General features: G+C 40.6%; 1 protein-coding gene across 5 annotated transcripts in view; it reads right to left on the bottom strand.

Annotated features, from left to right (window-relative positions):
* The window catches only part of LOC100889908 (GRB10-interacting GYF protein 2), a 29,289-nt gene that overhangs the window by 8,485 nt on the left and 2,723 nt on the right, over positions 1-18,081 (bottom strand). For 3 of the 5 annotated variants that reach the window (XM_030986689.1, XM_030986690.1, XM_030986693.1), the window contains exons 2-18: positions 17,290-17,556; positions 16,276-16,381; positions 15,406-15,517; positions 14,108-14,376; positions 12,664-12,950; positions 11,014-11,748; positions 10,048-10,180; positions 9,193-9,365; positions 7,848-8,182; positions 6,795-7,141; positions 5,867-5,925; positions 5,147-5,289; positions 3,758-3,884; positions 2,813-2,988; positions 1,833-1,974; positions 1,089-1,202; positions 197-291 (exon numbers count right to left, since the gene is read on the bottom strand). In XM_030986689.1, the coding sequence (XP_030842549.1) occupies positions 197-291; positions 1,089-1,202; positions 1,833-1,974; positions 2,813-2,988; positions 3,758-3,884; positions 5,147-5,289; positions 5,867-5,925; positions 6,795-7,141; positions 7,848-8,182; positions 9,193-9,365; positions 10,048-10,180; positions 11,014-11,748; positions 12,664-12,950; positions 14,108-14,376; positions 15,406-15,517; positions 16,276-16,381; positions 17,290-17,532 (3,596 nt within the window). In that variant the 5' untranslated portion in view covers positions 17,533-17,556. The remainder of the gene's footprint in view (positions 1-196; positions 292-1,088; positions 1,203-1,832; positions 1,975-2,812; positions 2,989-3,757; positions 3,885-5,146; positions 5,290-5,866; positions 5,926-6,794; positions 7,142-7,847; positions 8,183-9,192; positions 9,366-10,047; positions 10,181-11,013; positions 11,749-12,663; positions 12,951-14,107; positions 14,377-15,405; positions 15,518-16,275; positions 16,382-17,289; positions 17,557-18,081) is intronic. The other 2 variants (XM_030986691.1, XM_030986692.1) reach the window with 2 other exon arrangements.

Here is an 18,081-nt window from a genome sequence, read left to right as displayed (position 1 = left end):
TATAAGCTACTGAAATCCGTGCTTCTGATTGGTTATCAGCAGATTTGTCACTGATTTTTGTCATTTGTCGTTGAAAAAAGGCTTTGTGAAACGGGTCCCAGGACTTGACTTTAACTTTTAAACCAGAGGTAGATCCTGAAAACAGGCCAGACTCTGAAAATGATATCGCTGGAGTCAATGAGAGGAAATCATTTACCTGGAGTTGGTAGCGCCCCATCCAGCTTGTCTGCTCTGAGCATTCTGTTGCTGTTGCTTCTGCTGCAGCATCTGTGCTTGTAGCTTCTTCTGTCTCTGTAATAATAATAATAATAATAATAATGATAATAATTCGATTTAAAGCCCCACTGCACTTCTTGTAGCTACTTGCTCCCGCTGTATAGAAATCAATGCCCAATCGATGCCTGTTGGTCCCCCAAGATACTCTTTTTCTTATGTTAATTGAGAGCTGAGTTGATGAGAAAGCCTCCTGCCAGTGACCTTGCAGGGTGGTCTAATCCCTCCTGGCCAAACTAGTACAGACAAGCTTTAAATAGGGCCTTTTCTGGAGGATACAAGGCCCTGTCCTTTAGTCTAAGGCGATCTCAAGCCGTGGAGTGACGATAAATTCTTTAACTTGGCATACAGCCAGAGTTTCTCATCAAGACGAGTCCATGGAGTTTCATATCATTATCTCAAATGTTTTGCAAATGATCACTAATCAACTATTCACATATCCGCAAATTGACAATTTTGCATTGTGTACTTTACACATGGGGCAATGTTCAATTATGTTGACATGATGCTTGAAATGTTATCAATTTGGTAGCAAATGACGTGTGAGATTCTTAGCGATAAAGTTTTGATATCTTGTGTAAAGATTATCCTGTAACGTTTCTAGGCACGCGTTTCAGGGATGGATATTGCCCCTACCCCTTTAGGGTTAACTATGTTCCCAAAACAGTCACAAGTAAACACATTGTAGAAGGAGTCCACACGTAAAATATCTGAAATCACAGCCCCATGTACGCCTCGTAAAAGTTTAGCTATGAAAATTGTTTGAAACCCTACTGGCACTGGAGGCATTCATTTTCTTAAACAAAATAACGAACCTCATTTCTTTCGATTTCTTCCTGCTGTTTTTGCATTAGCTGTATCTGTTGTAGAGTTGGTCCACTGCTGGAAGTTGTAGCATTACGCTGGGCCCACATGGCACTGCTTGGCAACTGCAACAGAGATAGTTATCACAAATACTTATCTCTCTTTGTTTTGATAAAGATTAACCCTAGCTTGTAGGCCGAATTGCAGATTTTTATTAATTTTGTTATGATCACACTATAATTTGTCAATATTTACCTACCTATGAATCATCACCATACATTGTATGTAGATAAATATTGACAAATTATTGGAATAAGCACAATAAAAGATTATCAAAAAACGTAGTTAAACATTAACAATGTGTCAACATAATATGGAACTGTGTTATACCTTACTTTTTAAATACCATACCCTACTTCTTAAATACAGTCAAACCTGCGTATAAAGGTCACCCAAGGAAAACTGGCCACTGCAGACAGGTGGCCTTTCTAGACAGGTCCTACGACATATTTCTGCTTAGCAGGAAACAATACGGGTGACCATTAAAGACGGGTGGCCTATATAGAGAGATGGCCACTAAGGCAGGTTTGACTGTATCACACAACAAGGACTAATTATACAATCCATTATGGGGATTTAAAATATATGTCTAATCTAACAAAGTGCAAAGCATATCAAGACATTATCCATAGGAATTTCATGTCAGATGCAAAATAAAAATAATGATCTTGGTTCAACTTGTAAAAATTACTTACAGCGGGTGGTTGGGGTTGCTGCTGTTGTTGTTGTTGCTGCTGCTGCTGTTGTTGTTGAGCCTGTTGTTGTGCTTGTTGCTGGGCCTGTTGCTGCTGCTGCAACCTCTGCAAGGTTTCTTGCTGACGTTGTATCTCTTGTTGCCTGAAAATGAATAAGAATTTCAAAAGTCATCCTAACAGTTCCTGAGGCTGTTTTTGTTGTAGTATTTCAAAGGTCTAACAGCATGTTTTGATCCGTTCAACAGATAATCTTCATAGTATATTATACAGAAATCCTGACAAAATTATATTCCCAATAGATAAGTACCATTGTGGATACTTTAAGGCTTGTGTCCCATTTCAAAGTTCACAAAAGTTGCATATCGTTCTCCTTATCCAAACATTCCTACTGCACAATAGAATATACCCAGGTACGATGGGTCCTAACCCTTGCTAACGTTAAAAAAGAGGGTATTGCACCATCTTGCGCAAAGTGATGGCGCAATATCATTTGCATCAATTTATTTTTATGGCTGCCATTAACAGTCCTAGGGGGTGTTTCACTAAACTAAGATCAACTTTAAGTTGGACTTAAATATGGCAGGCTAATCATGCCACTGGTTGCTCTCAACCATTAGGATTTTTAGATAATATTTTTTCCTTCAATAATGAATCGTCGTCGTCATCATCATCAGCAACATCATCAGCAACATCATCAGCAACATCATCATCATCATCATCATCATCATCATCATCATCAGCTTCAGCAACATCATCACCATCATCATCATCATCATCATCATCATCATCATCATCATCATCATCATCATCATCATCATCCTCATCCTCATCCTCATCCTCATCCTGGTCATCTTCATCCTCATCCTCATCCTCATCCTCATCCTCATCCTCATCCTCATCCTCATCCTCATCCTCATCCTCATCATTATTATTATTATTACTATTACATCTTTGAAAAAATGAGGGCCCAAGAAGCTCACCTGAGCATGTCCTGTCTATGTCTGTCGGCCTGTTCCTTTTGTCTTTCTTCCGATTCTCTTCTAGCTCTCTCCTCCTGTTCCTCCCTGGCCTTCCTGGTCACATCCTCCAATCTAGCCGCCTCCTCCTGAGCTCTGCGTACCGACTCATCCTGCTTCCTCCTCAGCTCTTCAAGATGCTGGAAATATAAGACAAGAAAAGTAATCACAAGATCGTTCATTCATTCTAAGAATATCAAAGAGTACATCATCTAAATAGGAAGGTCCTTATTTAGCCAACTGATGGTCTCATCATCAAGCTCTCAAAGTCCAGAAGCACCGTGAGGGGATTTGTAGATAGGACAAGCATCGATGACATGATCCATAGTTTGGATCTCTCCGCAGGCACTGTTTGGCAATGGATCGCAAGATAATTTCCCCTTAAAGAAAATGTAAGTAGTTAATTTACTTCGCTTAAAATGTTATCACTCAACTAACAGGAATTTAATACATAAAAATCTCTGCATTTAATTTCCCAGCAGTTTACTGGGTCATATCTGAACGAGCCTTTGGTTCGTCTTTCAACTCTTCATCCCTCCAATCCTCACCCCTCTATTTTCTCCCTCCTCCCCCCCCCCCCCCCTCCTCTCCATATACCTCCTCTCCCATTCTCCCATCTTTCTCCATCTCCCAACTCTCTCTGAGGGTTAACTTTTACCCTCCAGATTGATCTCAGATAGTACAGTGAAACCTGTCTATAAAGCCCACCCAAAGAAGACAAGAAAAGTGGCCTTTATAGGCAGGTGGTCTTTATGTACAGGTTCCTTTAGTACATGTTTCAATGCGAAACCATTTTCAAGGGAAATAAAAAAAAATGTGTTCTTTCTACACAGGTGGTCACTAAAGCAGGTTTGACTGTACATTCTTCCATCTCCTACAAAACTTTACAAAACTACTCTTTTCTTTTACTGTCCGTTTCCCCACCTGCTGCTCCAATCTTTTCTGTTGTTCATTCTTCTTTAGTTGTTGTTCTTCCAGCTGCTTTCTTTCTTCCGCTCTCCTTGCTTCTTCTTTCTTTCGGGCATCCTCCATTCTCCTGGGTTAAAATGAAAGTGATACAGAGAAACAACATGGTCAGTGAAGATGAGTTTAAACAAATTTCACATGCAGTTTAAAGATGAAGTTGAGTTCTGGTCATGCGATTGCATTGTGACAGAAACGGTGTGGGATCGACCAGAAAAGGTTGATCATCTAACATATAAGAATTTGTGTGTATTGCAAGGTTCTGGAATCATCAAAATGATGAGAAATTTGGCCAAGTCTTGGTGAAGTTACAAACACTGTACACAGAAAGATGTATATGGGACTACACGAACACGTGGCGTAAAAATCCTACCCCCCGATTTTTACGATGTTACATGCCATATTTAGAATATGAAGGCATTTGAAGAGCCATGCTTTTCAGGGAACATGTCTTATCTGATGTTCTTCCACACTTGCATAATAAGAATGATAACGCTCACAAATTATTTTTCACCTCTTCCCAGAACTCAACCTTCTCTTTAAATGGTACCAGTCACCGAAAAACATTTCACTCTAAATACTTGGGGTGCCATGTTTGAAGTATTGGCTTCACACAGGTCAAATGCTACCTCTGTAAAATTCCAAATACACTGTCAATTTAACAAAAACACAACTTATGAACAGTTTAGTCAACAAACCTGCATGTACGTACAAGGATTTGCAAAGAAAATGATACATTCACCAGATGCAGTGATCCGCCTAAAAAAAAAACACTATGGATTTTAGTGTAGTGTTTGTCACATTTCTGTTTCTTACAACATACACCTAAATCAGAACATTAAAGCCTTGGGTGCACACAGCTACTATTTTAACCGATTTACCATCTATCTCTCCAATAATCCAGTCCGGGGATTTATAAAGTGCCTAATCAAAGGCACTGATGATACTGAAAACACTTTCTGAATATCTGTTTATGTCGTGATTCACATGGGAAAGACGGATAGTGACCTTCGAATGTATGCCATTCATTCAAATGTATAATCTTTGTCATTCATTTATATGTACAGAGTTTATCATTCATTTTAATACAGTCGAACCTGTCTACAGCGACCGCCCGAGGGAAACACAAAAAGTGGTCTTTGTCGACAGGAGGTCTTTGTAGACGGGTTCCATTAGTACATGTTTCAATGAGAAACCATTTTCAAGGGAAACAAAAGAATGTGCTTGTTGTAGACAGTGAATTTTAGGAGTTGAACAGCATCAAATTTGAAAGAGGCAACACTCTTCAAGGCCTCTCCCAAACCCCTGAAGCAGCAGAGAGACTTGTATTCTTACTTCAGATCCTCCATGTTAACCCCACGTTTCCGGAGGTCGTCCATTCTCCTCTCCTCCGCCCTCTGCTTCTCAACCTCCTCGTGCATTTCTTCAGTCTTCCTCTTCTCCTCCTCCACCTTCTGGCGCACCTGCTGTCGTCGCTCCTGGGGGTGGGGGAAAATAATTGGCAAGTTGATTTAAGATAATGTTGAATTCTGACCGATATAGATAGATGAACCATAGTATGTGAGCTATCCGATTCTTTTTATGTCAGTTTACTATAGAATACTATAGTTGGAATGACCACTGAACAGGATTGCTATTTAAATGCCCTCGTATTAGTAACTTTCAGAAAATTACAGTACAGTCAAACTCCCGTCTATAGTGACCGCCCAAGGAAAACAAACTCGTGCGGTGCAATTAACTCGCTGATAACACCAAAATTGTTTTGAATATTTAACGGACATCAAAGCACCCACGATGCAAAGCTCACATTATCACCGAAAATTCCCCCTCTCATATCTCCTTTTTGTCAGAGGATTGATGTAAAATGGTCATATCGAAGTATGTGTGAAAAATTGTATTAAATGATGATCTATTTCTCCTTTTATCAAACATTTCATGTTCAGTTATCAAGGGGCTTCACATATGCATGTGTATACATTTGGTTACATCAAGAAAATGGCCTATAGAATCAGTCAGGCAAGCATTGAATAAGGCAGACATGTAAAGATCACATACCTCTTCCATCACTTCTCTGGCCATTGCTGGATCCCACACACCAATGTCCCAATCTGCTCCTTTCAAAGAAAAAATCAATACATCAAATTTGGGATTTGACGCTCACAGGCGCTAAGACACATAGGTCGCCGCCAAGTTCTCACTCTGGGCCCCATTGCACACAACTTACCATTGATGGTAACTTTGCCATCAATGGTAACTACCATGGTAACCTTGATTTTGATTGGCTGTTGAGCCCTGTTACCATGGTAGTTGCCATTGATGGCAAAGTTACCATCAATGGTAACTACCATGGAAACCTTGATTTTGATTGGCTGTTGAGCCCTGTTGCCATGGTAGTTGCCATTGATGGCAAAGTTACCATCAATGGTAAGTATTATGCAACGGGCCCTGAACCCCCATAGTTTCAAAGATTCAACAGGAGGCCTTTCTCACAGATTCAAATACAAAATCACTGCAGTCTCACTGTGAAGATAGTTATTGTGAAATCCTGTATCTAATACATTTTAGTGTATACATAGGCCCATGGTCATATATAGTCATAGACAGCAGACAAAAACCAAACCCGGCTGAACTAAATGAAAGTCTACTTAGCCACGTGTCAAAGTCTTCATTCCATATCACTTACTGTAGTTCTATCAAATTTATTGTTAAATGATAAAGAAAGAGAAGAGTACCAAAACATGATTAAATCATGATTCACATGTCCGTCTTAAAGTTTTATAGGTTACAACAGGGCCCCGTCTTACAAAGACTTAAGATTGATGCAAATCAATCGCAAGTCCTCCAATCAATCGCAAGTTTGCAGTCTCCTATCTCTTATGTACATAGTTTTGATTGATATCAATCGCAAATAAGTTGCGATTGATATCAACTCTTTGTAAGACGGGGCCCAGAACTGGACAAGGCTTGAGTATGAAAGCTTTACTTTTCGTGGGGACAGAGTTCCAGACACCAATCTCAGGTCCTTCGATTTTATCCTTGGCAGCGGCTGCTGCAGCTGCTGCCGCCGCGACTGCAGCTGCAGCACTCGATCCGGACGGTGGCAGAACTCCTGCGACACTGGTGGCTGAGAGGCTGGTGGGGGTCTGATCAAGGGACACTCCGGCCGGCAGGGACAGGCCTCTCTGGCGTTGCATCTGCTGCTGATACTGCATGACTAGCTGATGCTGCTGCTGTAGGGTGCCCAGGTTGGTCCGCAGGACTTGCTGCTGGGCCAGCGTCAGGGTCTTGCCTCTCTGGATCAGCTCCTGGTAGATACGACTGGCTTGGACTCTGCATGGGAAAGAGCAGAGGGAGGAGGACAGGGAGGTTTAATTACAGTTGCTAATGGAAGTCTTTGTCTTCAGGACGAGCTACCAAACACTGGTTTCAAAGTGATTCTTCTAATTGTTAAAGTTTCTTATCCTTCATCGTTCAATAATCAATAAGAAACTTGCTTACATTTTTAAATGCATACAAAAGGTATTTTTATTTCAAGGTCAATAAGGGAGTTTACAGATACAATCTACGCATGGGCAGATAAAGGTCATTTGTACCGAAATGGTAAAACCCACAGAGATGAATACTGGACATGCGCTCATGAAAGTTATGTAACATTATTCATTTATGCACCAATGGTACATTCTATGATACGCAGGTGGAAGTATTCTTTTCAAGAGGTCAAACAAAAGGTATTCATGAAGCACATCTAGGACTTTGGCAGTTATTATTCTAAGATGCTCAAAGTGGAACTTCTCCATGTGTAAAAGATCTGTGGATATTTGGGGTCATTTGTACCATGTGCTATCTGTAAACTCCCTTATAAGTAAGGTATTTCAAGGTCAATTAGTCACGTTTATTGCCATTATAACTTAGTATGATTACAATGAAATAGTGCCGGTATCCAAATTGTCCCACTGGCTATATATGCAGAGGAAAAGAAAAGAATGAATTGCTAGATTTTACTCAAAAGAGAGTGCCAAAGAATACAAGGCCTGACCTGATCAAAGCTTGTTGTTGATTCAAAAGTTGTTGGAAGACTTGTTGCTGTTGCTGTTGTTGTTGCATGAGCTGTTGCTGTTGCTGCTGCTGCATGATCTGATGCTGACTGAAGAGTTGTGCCATCTGAGTGGCGAGCTGCTGCTGAGCCAGCTGTTGTTGGGTTGCTGACTGTTGCTGCTGGGCGGCGGCTGGGCTGGCCGAGGGGGCCGTGTTGGCTGCAGCAGCCGCAGCCGCGATGGCAGCCGCGTTGGGGGTCGGGCTGACGGAAGGTCCACCAGGAGCCACAGCAGAAGGGGGTGCTATGGTAGGGTTACCAGTGGGAGTTGAAGGTTTCTGCAATAAACACGAGAACATCACATTGAAGCATGTCATTTACAATAATAGAATGCCACATAACTTATGCCGTCCACGCAGGCAAGGGGCCTCGTGATAGCTTCTGTGGTGATGGTATGCCAGGTATTTCTGTCTTCAGCCAGTCTTGATGCATCTGTCAGCAGTGTTATGGATGATAATGTGAGAACAAAAAACTTGGACTACCTGATTCTTTACAGTATATAAATGTACACTGTATGTATCACAAAAGTCAAGACTATGGCAGTTCCATGTTTGTTCCAAAGGTTGACCAACACATGTAAAGAGTCAAAAAGGATTCCAATGATTTCTAGTTTTACTTACACTGTAGGTGTGACCAAACGGAGGCAGAGGAAGTCCTGGGGGGCGTTTCACAAAGCCTTTTTTCAGTGACAAATAACAAAAATCAGTGACAAATCTGCTGATAACCAATCAGGCAGTGGCGGATCCAGGGGGGGGGGCCCGGGGGGCCCGGGCCCCCCCCCTTGAGAAAAAAATCATGTAAAATCACGTGATTTTTACCTTTTTTGGGGGTTGGGCCCCCCCCCTGGCGCTCAAGGGGGGGGGTGCAAATTGAAATTTTTTTGAGGACAAAAAAAAAAAAGTGCTCACTACCCCCCCCCCCCCCACTGAGCGAATTTTTGGCCGGCGCGTTTTTCAAATTTTCGGGAGCAAAAAAAAAAAAAAAAAAAAAAAAAAAAAAAAAAAATGGTGCTCTGTACCACCCCCCCCCCCCCCCCCCCACTGAGCGACTTTTCGGCCGGCGAGATTTTCAAATTTTCGGGAGCAAAAAAAAAAAAAAGTTGGGCCCCCTCCCCTAAGAAATCCTGGATCCGCGCCTGCAATCAGAAACAAGGATTTCAGTAGCTTATATCACAAGTTGTCATTTGTCACTGAAGACAAGTTTTGTGAAACGCCCCCAGTTTGTTCCATTGGTCGACTTAGCCGATCAAGAGTTAAGCATTCTAATGATTTCTACACATTTCACTTACCGAGCTATGGTTAAGTGTAGGCTCTTGGGCCGGCAAGAATGGCACACGCCCCCATCTCTTGATGAGGATTCCCAGGGGTTCAAACTCTTCGTCAGCGCCTCGTTTGACTTGCAGCGTCATGGTGAAGTAGCCGGCGCTAAACCACTCCGCCATCTCAGATGAGGTGAATGGGCCTGGCATTCATTATGAGAAGAAAATGAATCAAATTATTATTATTATTGTTATTATTATTATCATTTATTCGACCATAAAAAAAGCACAAATACAATACAGCATGGCAAGAGACAAGAACATAATGAGAATGAACAAACACATGCAAAGAGATAAGGGAGCAGCAAGTGGGTCAGGGTGCACAAAAGTGAAGTTCATCACTGTTGCCCAGAGGCATGTGCCCCACGCATGCTACTCCCAGTAGGTCTACATAATCAAAAATTCTATGCATAGAATATTGATAAAGGGGAAAAGAAAAAAAAAATTACTATAACAAAATAAGACGGATTAAAAATTGAATATCGAAATGTTAATTAAAAATTTGATTTAACATTCTTGTAATGTCAGTCTTGAAGAACATGAAAGCGGATAAGTCCCCTGAAGAGCATGCTCTTTCTAATACCCTCTTGTTCAAAATGTGATGTGAAAAACCATAGGTATTTGGACTACAATTTAATGCCAAATGTATGTGTAGTCCCACATATCCACTTCTTAGGAAAGTGCATGTGATTTTCAGCCAGATTGGGCAAATTTCATTCACCCGTCTACAAAGACCACTTATTGTGTTTCCCTTGGGCATGCACTATAGACAGGTTTGATTGTACTTTGAAATAACAAAGCTGGTTGGAAGAAGACTGTAGTTACCTTGCACTTGTCCCTGAGGGTCCTTGTAGAACCATTTATGTGCATGCTCATGAGTGGGTGGCAGCTGAGGTGGGTTGATGTTCACTTTCAGACCCCCGTCCATCGTCAGCTCGTTGCCAAGCTTGTCATCATCCTACAACAAAGCATACACTTTACATTGCTGCTGTACATGGTCTTACTGATCTGGGACCCGTTTCACAAAGCCTCTTTTCAATGACAGATGACAAAAATCAGTGACAAATCTGCTGATAACCAATCAGAAGCAAGGATTTCAGCAGCTTATAACAAAAACTGTCATTTGTCACTGATGACAAGTTTTGTGAAACACCCCCCTGAAGGTTGAGCAGTATCAAAAGCCGTTAGACTAGGTACACAACTTTTACTTCATAGCATGATCTGTTTGGTGTGTACGATTACTTGCGCACACAACATTAAAATGGGATGAAGACTTGTCCTTCTCTGGTAAATTCTATTTTATGACTCTGCACTCACAAATTAATATTGCACGTAGCATTTTTTTTAACTTTGTTGTTTATATTGTACCTTTGGACAATTCAACACTGATGGAAGGATATGGCATAAGCCAATAGTGTTGCGTACAGAGATTTTCGCTTATGGCAGGTTCTGAGAAGTCTTCTTGGGGATTTTTCACGATTACCCTTGGCACATGCACTACCAGCTCATTGTCACATGTTGTTAAATTAGCAAATTTGAGAAAATAATGGTTTATACTGAACATCAATCATAAATAGTGATAATAATAATATTGAATATTTAGGAACGCTAAAAACAATAAGTACCATAGTGCTTACAAATACAAATATATGAGAAGAGGACAAAAATGTACAGTACTGGAAGTATATCACATAGATCATTGGGGAAAAAGGTGAGTTTTGAGGGATCTTTTGAAGGTGGCAAGACGGGTAATTTCCCTTATGGAAAGAGGGATGCTGTTCCAATACAGACCTCTTCTGTAAGCTCAGCCATCAAGCTTTCAGCAGCTTTCTCAAGATGTTTGAGTTGATCTTCCTCATCCTCCTCCTCCTTGGCTGCTGCAGCCGCCGCGGCAGCAGCAGCAGCAGCAGCGGCGGCCGCTACACCTTGTGCAGCTGCTCCTGTGGCTGTAGGTGACGGAGGCTCCACTTTCGAACCCAACCCACTGGTCGTCGCAACAGCAGAGGCAACACTACTGGCAACAATCTCCTCAATGCTCTTCCTAGAGTCCACTTTCTTCATCACACCCTCGTCGCCCCCTTCCCCAGGCGCTCCTCCGATCACAACCCCCGGGAGCATCTCCACCCCCTGCCCCGCAAGTTTGTCTAGTTTGCCATCGGAGCCACCAGAGGAGGCTAACACCTGATTACTAATATTGCTTTTTGATTTGGTTCCTGCAAAGTTTGCACCTTTGGCATTGCTTAGTACACTGGTCTGCAATGTGTCCTCTTTTGCAGCAGTTGTGGAAGTACTGTTGAAGTTGCGTAATTTATCTAATTTCTCCGCCAAGTCGCGAGAGTCTAAACTATACATCTCACTATTAACATGATCGGCACTTGTGTGTTTGGAAGAAGGTTTGCGCTCGTCAGAGTCTCTTTCTCTGAATTGCTTTTTATCATTTGGTTGATCAGTTTCATTGTTTTCATGTCGATGGTCCCCGCCCTCCAGTGCTCCGTCGCCCTCTAGTGGTTCTAGAAGCTCGTCGTCCTGAAACATGAATGCAATCAATCAGTTATCTGCGAAAACATTTGAAGTACACAAAGGATTTCTTTTCTTTATCAATCACACCTGATTACCCACTATGACATGACAAGGACATCTTGATATTAAAACCAATAGCGAGGGACTTACAATAAAATTAAACATTAAAAATAGTCATTCGAAAAATCTCCAAGACAAAGTTTAGGACCAGGGCCCCGTCTTACAAAGAGTTGATATCAATCTCAACTATGTACATAAGAGATAAGAGACTGCAAACTTGCGATTGATGGGAGGAGTTGCGATTAATTTGGATCAATCGCAACTCTTTGTAAGACGGGGCCCAGGGTAATGTATATCCCAAGGAGAAACAAAAATTTCTAACATTTATCTTTGAAAACAAATTATTTTCCTTGAAACAAAATGAAATAACCTTATTTTTTCACATGTCCATAATTTGTCTTTGATAACAAAATTTTAGAGTTCAAATCCATCAGAATTCAGCTGATAAGTGGAAAAATCTGAATTTCTATCACAATTCCAAATATATTTAAATACAGCTGGGAACAAATTTGACAGACCATGAAAGGTTAGTGACAATGCTACTTTTGTAGCAAGAATTAAATAAAATATCATCCTATTTTCTTTTTTTCAAGAGAGTGAAGGGAAATATATTTTTATTGGTTTCATATCCAAAATTCATCTCTAAAATGAGCTTTGTCTAATAGTTTTATCGAGGGCTGCAGGTCATACACTCGACCTAGGTGAGGTAAATGGGTACCTGGCAGGAATTAACTCCTTGAAATGCTGGAGCGCTGTAATGGCATCTAGGCTATAGCCGGGAAAATAATAAATGCGCCTCGGAATAGAATTTCTAGATAGACGGCGCTATAGAAATGCCTATTATTATTATTATACTGTTACCTTGCCCGAGAAGAAAGCTCCAGTTGCATCGAATGTTCCAGGACCGTCACTCATTTTGAAGGTGTCATCTAATGACCATTCAGGTAACTCCTCATTCCAACCACCACCACGACCATGCCCGCCTCCACCACGGCCGCTATAACGCCGTTCTCGAGTACCACCTTCTCGAGTACCGCCTTCTCGAGAACCGCCGCTTACTTGCTCAAATTGATCGCGTTCACGGAGATCGCCATCATTGAAAGACTGCCCTCTTTCTCTAGGGGTGTGCCAGTTGGAGCGGGGTTGACCTGCAAAGCAACAAAAATGTCATTTAGCGATAAAAACACACAATTTGGCATAAATAGTAGATCATTAATTTTACTTCACCAGAACAATCTCTATATTTCTTTTTGCTTTTGAGTAAATACATTACTGTCTACAAAGTGGGCAGAAGTAGGTGCACATGTCAAACAATTTGATGAGCAGAGATTCTTTTACATAATTTCAGCATCCATACTAAACTGGTGTGTTGTTGACATTGGTAATGAATGCTCTACAAAGAAACGGATATCAGATGTGTTGTGACTTGCACTATATGTGCCCATTATAGAAACCTTATTTCTTAATAGCAGTCTTTAAAGGCATCGTTTAACAATGTTAAATCTGAGAAGCACAGCCTTATGTGTTATCAGTGTCTATATAAGCACTGTAATTATAATTAATTATTATATGGTGTAATATTGAAGCCCTCAAAAAAATCACGCTTCAAAATGATCAAGAATGCCTCAAAAAAGGAAACTCTTTGAGTGACCGGTTTTACCATACTCGTTTTCCCCAATAGACTGTTAGGAAAACGCAAAATTTGGTTCGATTTCCAATCATAAATATTTTCATAATCAGACAGGCTATCGGCTAGTAAAAGTCATGGGGTTCCTGACTGACCTAAAGGTTTATAATTATGATTGCAGCATGAGCTAAATCCAGGATTTTGTTTCAGAATCTGAGACAAAGTTACTGTATCCCTTAAAAGTTATTGTCTGAAGTCTTTCTGAGCAGTGCTGAACCTGATAGAATCATAACGTCTAGTACTCACATCAAGTCATTTGCTACTCTGTATTTCAAATCCTACAACAATCTTTAATTTCCAGATATTTTCTTAGATTCTTACACGATTACTGGTAGATTTTCTGAAAAATTATTAAAGGCTTTCATATGACTTTCGGCAAGAGTTTCAAGTATTTAAAACAAAATTTACAGGTATTTTTTAAACAGAGTTACAGGTAAATTTTACTAGATTTTCAGATGATTTAAAAAAAATTCTAATGATCTTTTCTAAACTTTCATATATACTTTTAATGCATTTTTTGATAATCCATAAAAAACATTATCAGCTAATTCTTAAACATAATTTCAGACAAATGTTTAGATTATTTTTCAAAAGAGTTCCAGATAAACCAAAGCTCACCTGTTGACATCCTCCAATTCTCATCGTGTGTAGACAATGACCGAAGCGGCGGTTGCTTAGAAACGGGCTGGCCCTGGCCTAGACGCCACCCTTCATCTTCCTCCTCTTTTCCGGGTGATGTCGATGGTTTGTCAGGTGCCCTAGGGGAGCGCCAGTTTTCGCTAGAACTGCCCCTATCACGGTCGATGACTTTCCTGGGGGAAGGGGGACCAGGGTCCTCAAAGTTGCTGCGAGGAGTCTCAGTCCGTATGACTCTTCCCTCACCAGGGCTATAAAAAAAAAAACGATGAGGCAGAATTTCTTTACATTTTTTCACACTCAATTCAATTCAATTCAAGGTTATTTCCACAATATCTGATAAAAATACAAAACAATCAAACGACAAACAAGAATACACCATAAATATAACATAACAGGGATCGACAATAGGCCTACAGGCCTGTCTATGGTCAATCCCTTAAGTATATACATGCAAATCAAATCTAACCAAATATTAACTAAGTAACTAACAATACAACAACAGCAACGACAATAACAAAACAAAACGGACGGGTAAAAGGAATGGGAGAGGAAGGGAGAAGGCAAATAACATAAATTTAAAAGATGATTTTTATATGTTCGTTTAAAAACTGGAAGACTTTTGGTACATTATAAAGGTATTCAAGAGATTATTCCACATGATCTCGAGATTGAAGACACAGGGTCTTATTTTTGGTAACCATTCCCTCTGCATGGATACTGAAAAAAGCCATTGAAAAGCCTGGAATGATTGTACTAGGAGCAAATGTAGGATCCCCATTATTTCTTTGTTCCATACCCAAACCCAAATGAAAGTTCAAAGTTGTATTGCTTGAATGATGTGTGCCGCATTATCTGTTTGCCTGCCCCTCCCTTCTACTCGGGTACTCTAAAATAAGTGGGCCTCGTTTCAAGAAACCAAAATAAGTACAAGTTCCCTGACGTTCTATTAAAACATGTGTTAATTGTAATACGTATCAATAGGATGTTGGCAAACTTGTACTTAGGACAGTTTTGTGAAGTAATATCCAGGACTTTGATTGAAGTGACCAACTACATGGACCATGGATATGCCACACCAGGCTACTACAGTCAAACCTGCTTTAGTGACAACCTGTCTACAAAGACCACCAGTCTACAACAATCACTTTTTTTGTTTCCCTTGATTCCTTGTTTCCCTGTCTACAAAGACCATTTTTTTTTCCCATGGGCGGTAGCTGTAGACAGGTTTGACTGTACATGGGCCATGGATATGCCATTCCAAGCTACTAGATGCTTACCTCTCATCCCAGCTAACAGTTCTTGTGAACTCTCTCCTGCCAGGGCCGGGATAACTCAACCCATCGTCTTCAAAGCCTGTTACTCCTCGCTGGAAGTCACCGCGACCTCGACCTGTAAATCAACACACCGGTTATTCATGACACTCGCATCATGACACATGTACTGCCAAACCAGAAAATAATTGTGCAACATGCCACTGTTGCGAACCAACCGTCAAGGACAGTATTTATACAACAGAAATAGAACAGCAATCAACCAGAAAACATAATGCCTCTGGCCTCTGTAAATTCTGTAGATTCGTGACCATGAGTTGTACGTTCCTTGAGAGACCAATGCCAGTAAATGGTGAGAGCAAACAGTGGCATGAACGGCCGGTCTGCCATAGTTAAGTTCAAATTAAAGATAAAGACCAGTTATGGTCATGCGATTGCATTGTGAAAGAAACATTGTGGAATCGGTCAGAAAAGATTGATCATCTAGCATATAAGTATTGGTGTGTACTTCAAGGTTCTGGAATCATCAAAATGATAAGAAATTTGGCCCAGTCTTGGTAAAGTTACAAGCACTGTACACAAAAAGATGTATATGGGACTATGCGACACGTGCACGATATCTATCAGGTCCAAAGAGATATAATAATTTACCAAATATTTCAATTAGTAGGCGGTTTCTCAGCAAAATTTGTATCATCACGTAATAGTCAAAACATATTCTTTCACCTGATTGGTAATAAGAGCTTCCATTTCATTTTTTGAGAAGGGGGTGTTTCCAAAACTGGGCTTTACCTTTAAAATTGATCTTAGTCTTTGTGAACCCCCCCCCCCCTGGTCTATTCTCTTCTACATTGAATGTAAGAGATCTGAACTCACCTCTTCCTCTGACAGTGCCCCTCCCCCTGGCAGCAAGAGGGGGACCGCCTCCCCTGCCCCTCAGTCTCATCACCACTGTACTGTTCACACACTGAGATAAGTAGCGCTGCAAAGCACAAGAAAGAGAAAAAAACATGTACAATAGGTAATGGAGGATGGATAAGGTTTAGTGGCGCAATCTACGTCTAAAAATACAAAACATAAAAATGTAGGCAGTTTAAACACCTTTCAGCAGTGTAAGAACTACAGATAAAGTGCCAACATTTTTTGCATATCTAGATTACAATGTCAGTATCAGGGCTTTACAATAGGTTTTGAAAGTTAGAGGGACACAATAATCTAACAAAAAACATTATGGGGCTAATGCATTTGAACAAGTATTTTCCATTGAACCTCCTTATTCCATTTACTTTCAATTTTCATAATAAGATGCATGTAATAATAATAATAGCCATGTTGATATTGTACATGTATGTATCCATCCCAGGGGATGCTCAAGGCGCTTACAAAGTAGTAGTATTACTCTGGCTTTAGCCCATCTTCCCTTAAGGTGCTAAAAGCATTCAAGGAATAAATTCTTACCAGGTACCCATTTACTACACCCACGTGGATTAATGTCTTGCCCAAGAACCACAAACCATGTGATCCACAGTCTGGCGACGTATCCACTAGACCAGGAAACCTCTATAAATGTTCAACATAAACCTACCAATCTGGCATTTGGTGGCAAGACATTGATCTACATTTGCCACACTCCACCCAGGTGAAGTAAATGGGACCGGTAGGAAGGAATTCCTTGAATGCTGTGAGCACCGAAATCGGTAGCCTAGCAGAGCTTGGGTAAATATTGGAGCGCTTTGAGCACCTTGCAGGGTGGATTTTGCGCTATATAAATATCCAATATTATTACTATTATTATTATTATACTATATTGGATAACTTGTTTATTACAAGGTTCATTTAAATACTAAGCAAATAATAATTTAATTTAATTTTTAGCCCCAGCTACAATACCTGTTCATCTTCTGTTAGCGGTGTTAGCGTCATCGGTGTTCGACATTCCTTCTGCAAGATGGAAGAGAATTCTTCCAGCTCCGGGGGAGCCTTGTCTGTTTTCCGGAACAGCGCTAACATCTCTTCTCGACCGTACCGATGCTCCGCCAGCTTGAACTGTGGAGACGGGGGCGGGGACGTTATCCCTGTCCCGCCAGAGAGGGCCCGTAGCCACTCCGGTCCAAAGTTCAGCATTTCAGACATTTTTGTGTATGGAGTCTCTATCGTCTGTAGGGTTGACATAAAGAAAGAGTGATTACATTCAATTATATGTTGGGTGACTGTAACTTAAATTGCACCAAATTTATTACTTGGGTTGACAAATTGTTTGTATCAACCTATATGTCTGTTCAGCGCCAGAAAGGTATTTAATTCTCTTTTAAATTACACAAGTTATTGCTCTCTTCAGCGCCAGAAAGGTATTAATTCTCTTTTAAATTACACAAGTTATTGCTCTCTTTAGCGCCAGAAAGGTATTAATTCTCTTTTGAATTACACAAGTTATTGCTCTCTTCAGCGCCAGAAAGGTATTAATTCTCTTTTGAATTACACAAGTTATTGCTCTCTCCAAACAGACGATACATGCTCAGACTGCTAAATTCCTCATTTGGTGGAGGACTGTACAAAATTTACAATGCTGAAGAAAATTATTTCTGAAGATGTTTAGTGCTGACCCAAGCTACAGTTCTAAGCAGGATTCTTGTTTGTCTAAAATAATGTTAGGGTTCATGTATTGTCAATGGCATCTGGGAA

Source organism: Strongylocentrotus purpuratus, unplaced genomic scaffold (genome assembly GCF_000002235.5).
Source record: "Strongylocentrotus purpuratus isolate Spur 01 unplaced genomic scaffold, Spur_5.0 spur5_scaffold_16, whole genome shotgun sequence".
Lineage (NCBI taxonomy): Eukaryota > Metazoa > Echinodermata > Echinoidea > Camarodonta > Strongylocentrotidae > Strongylocentrotus > Strongylocentrotus purpuratus.
Note: the sequence above shows the minus strand (reverse complement) of the source record. Positions and strands in the feature narration are given on the sequence as shown.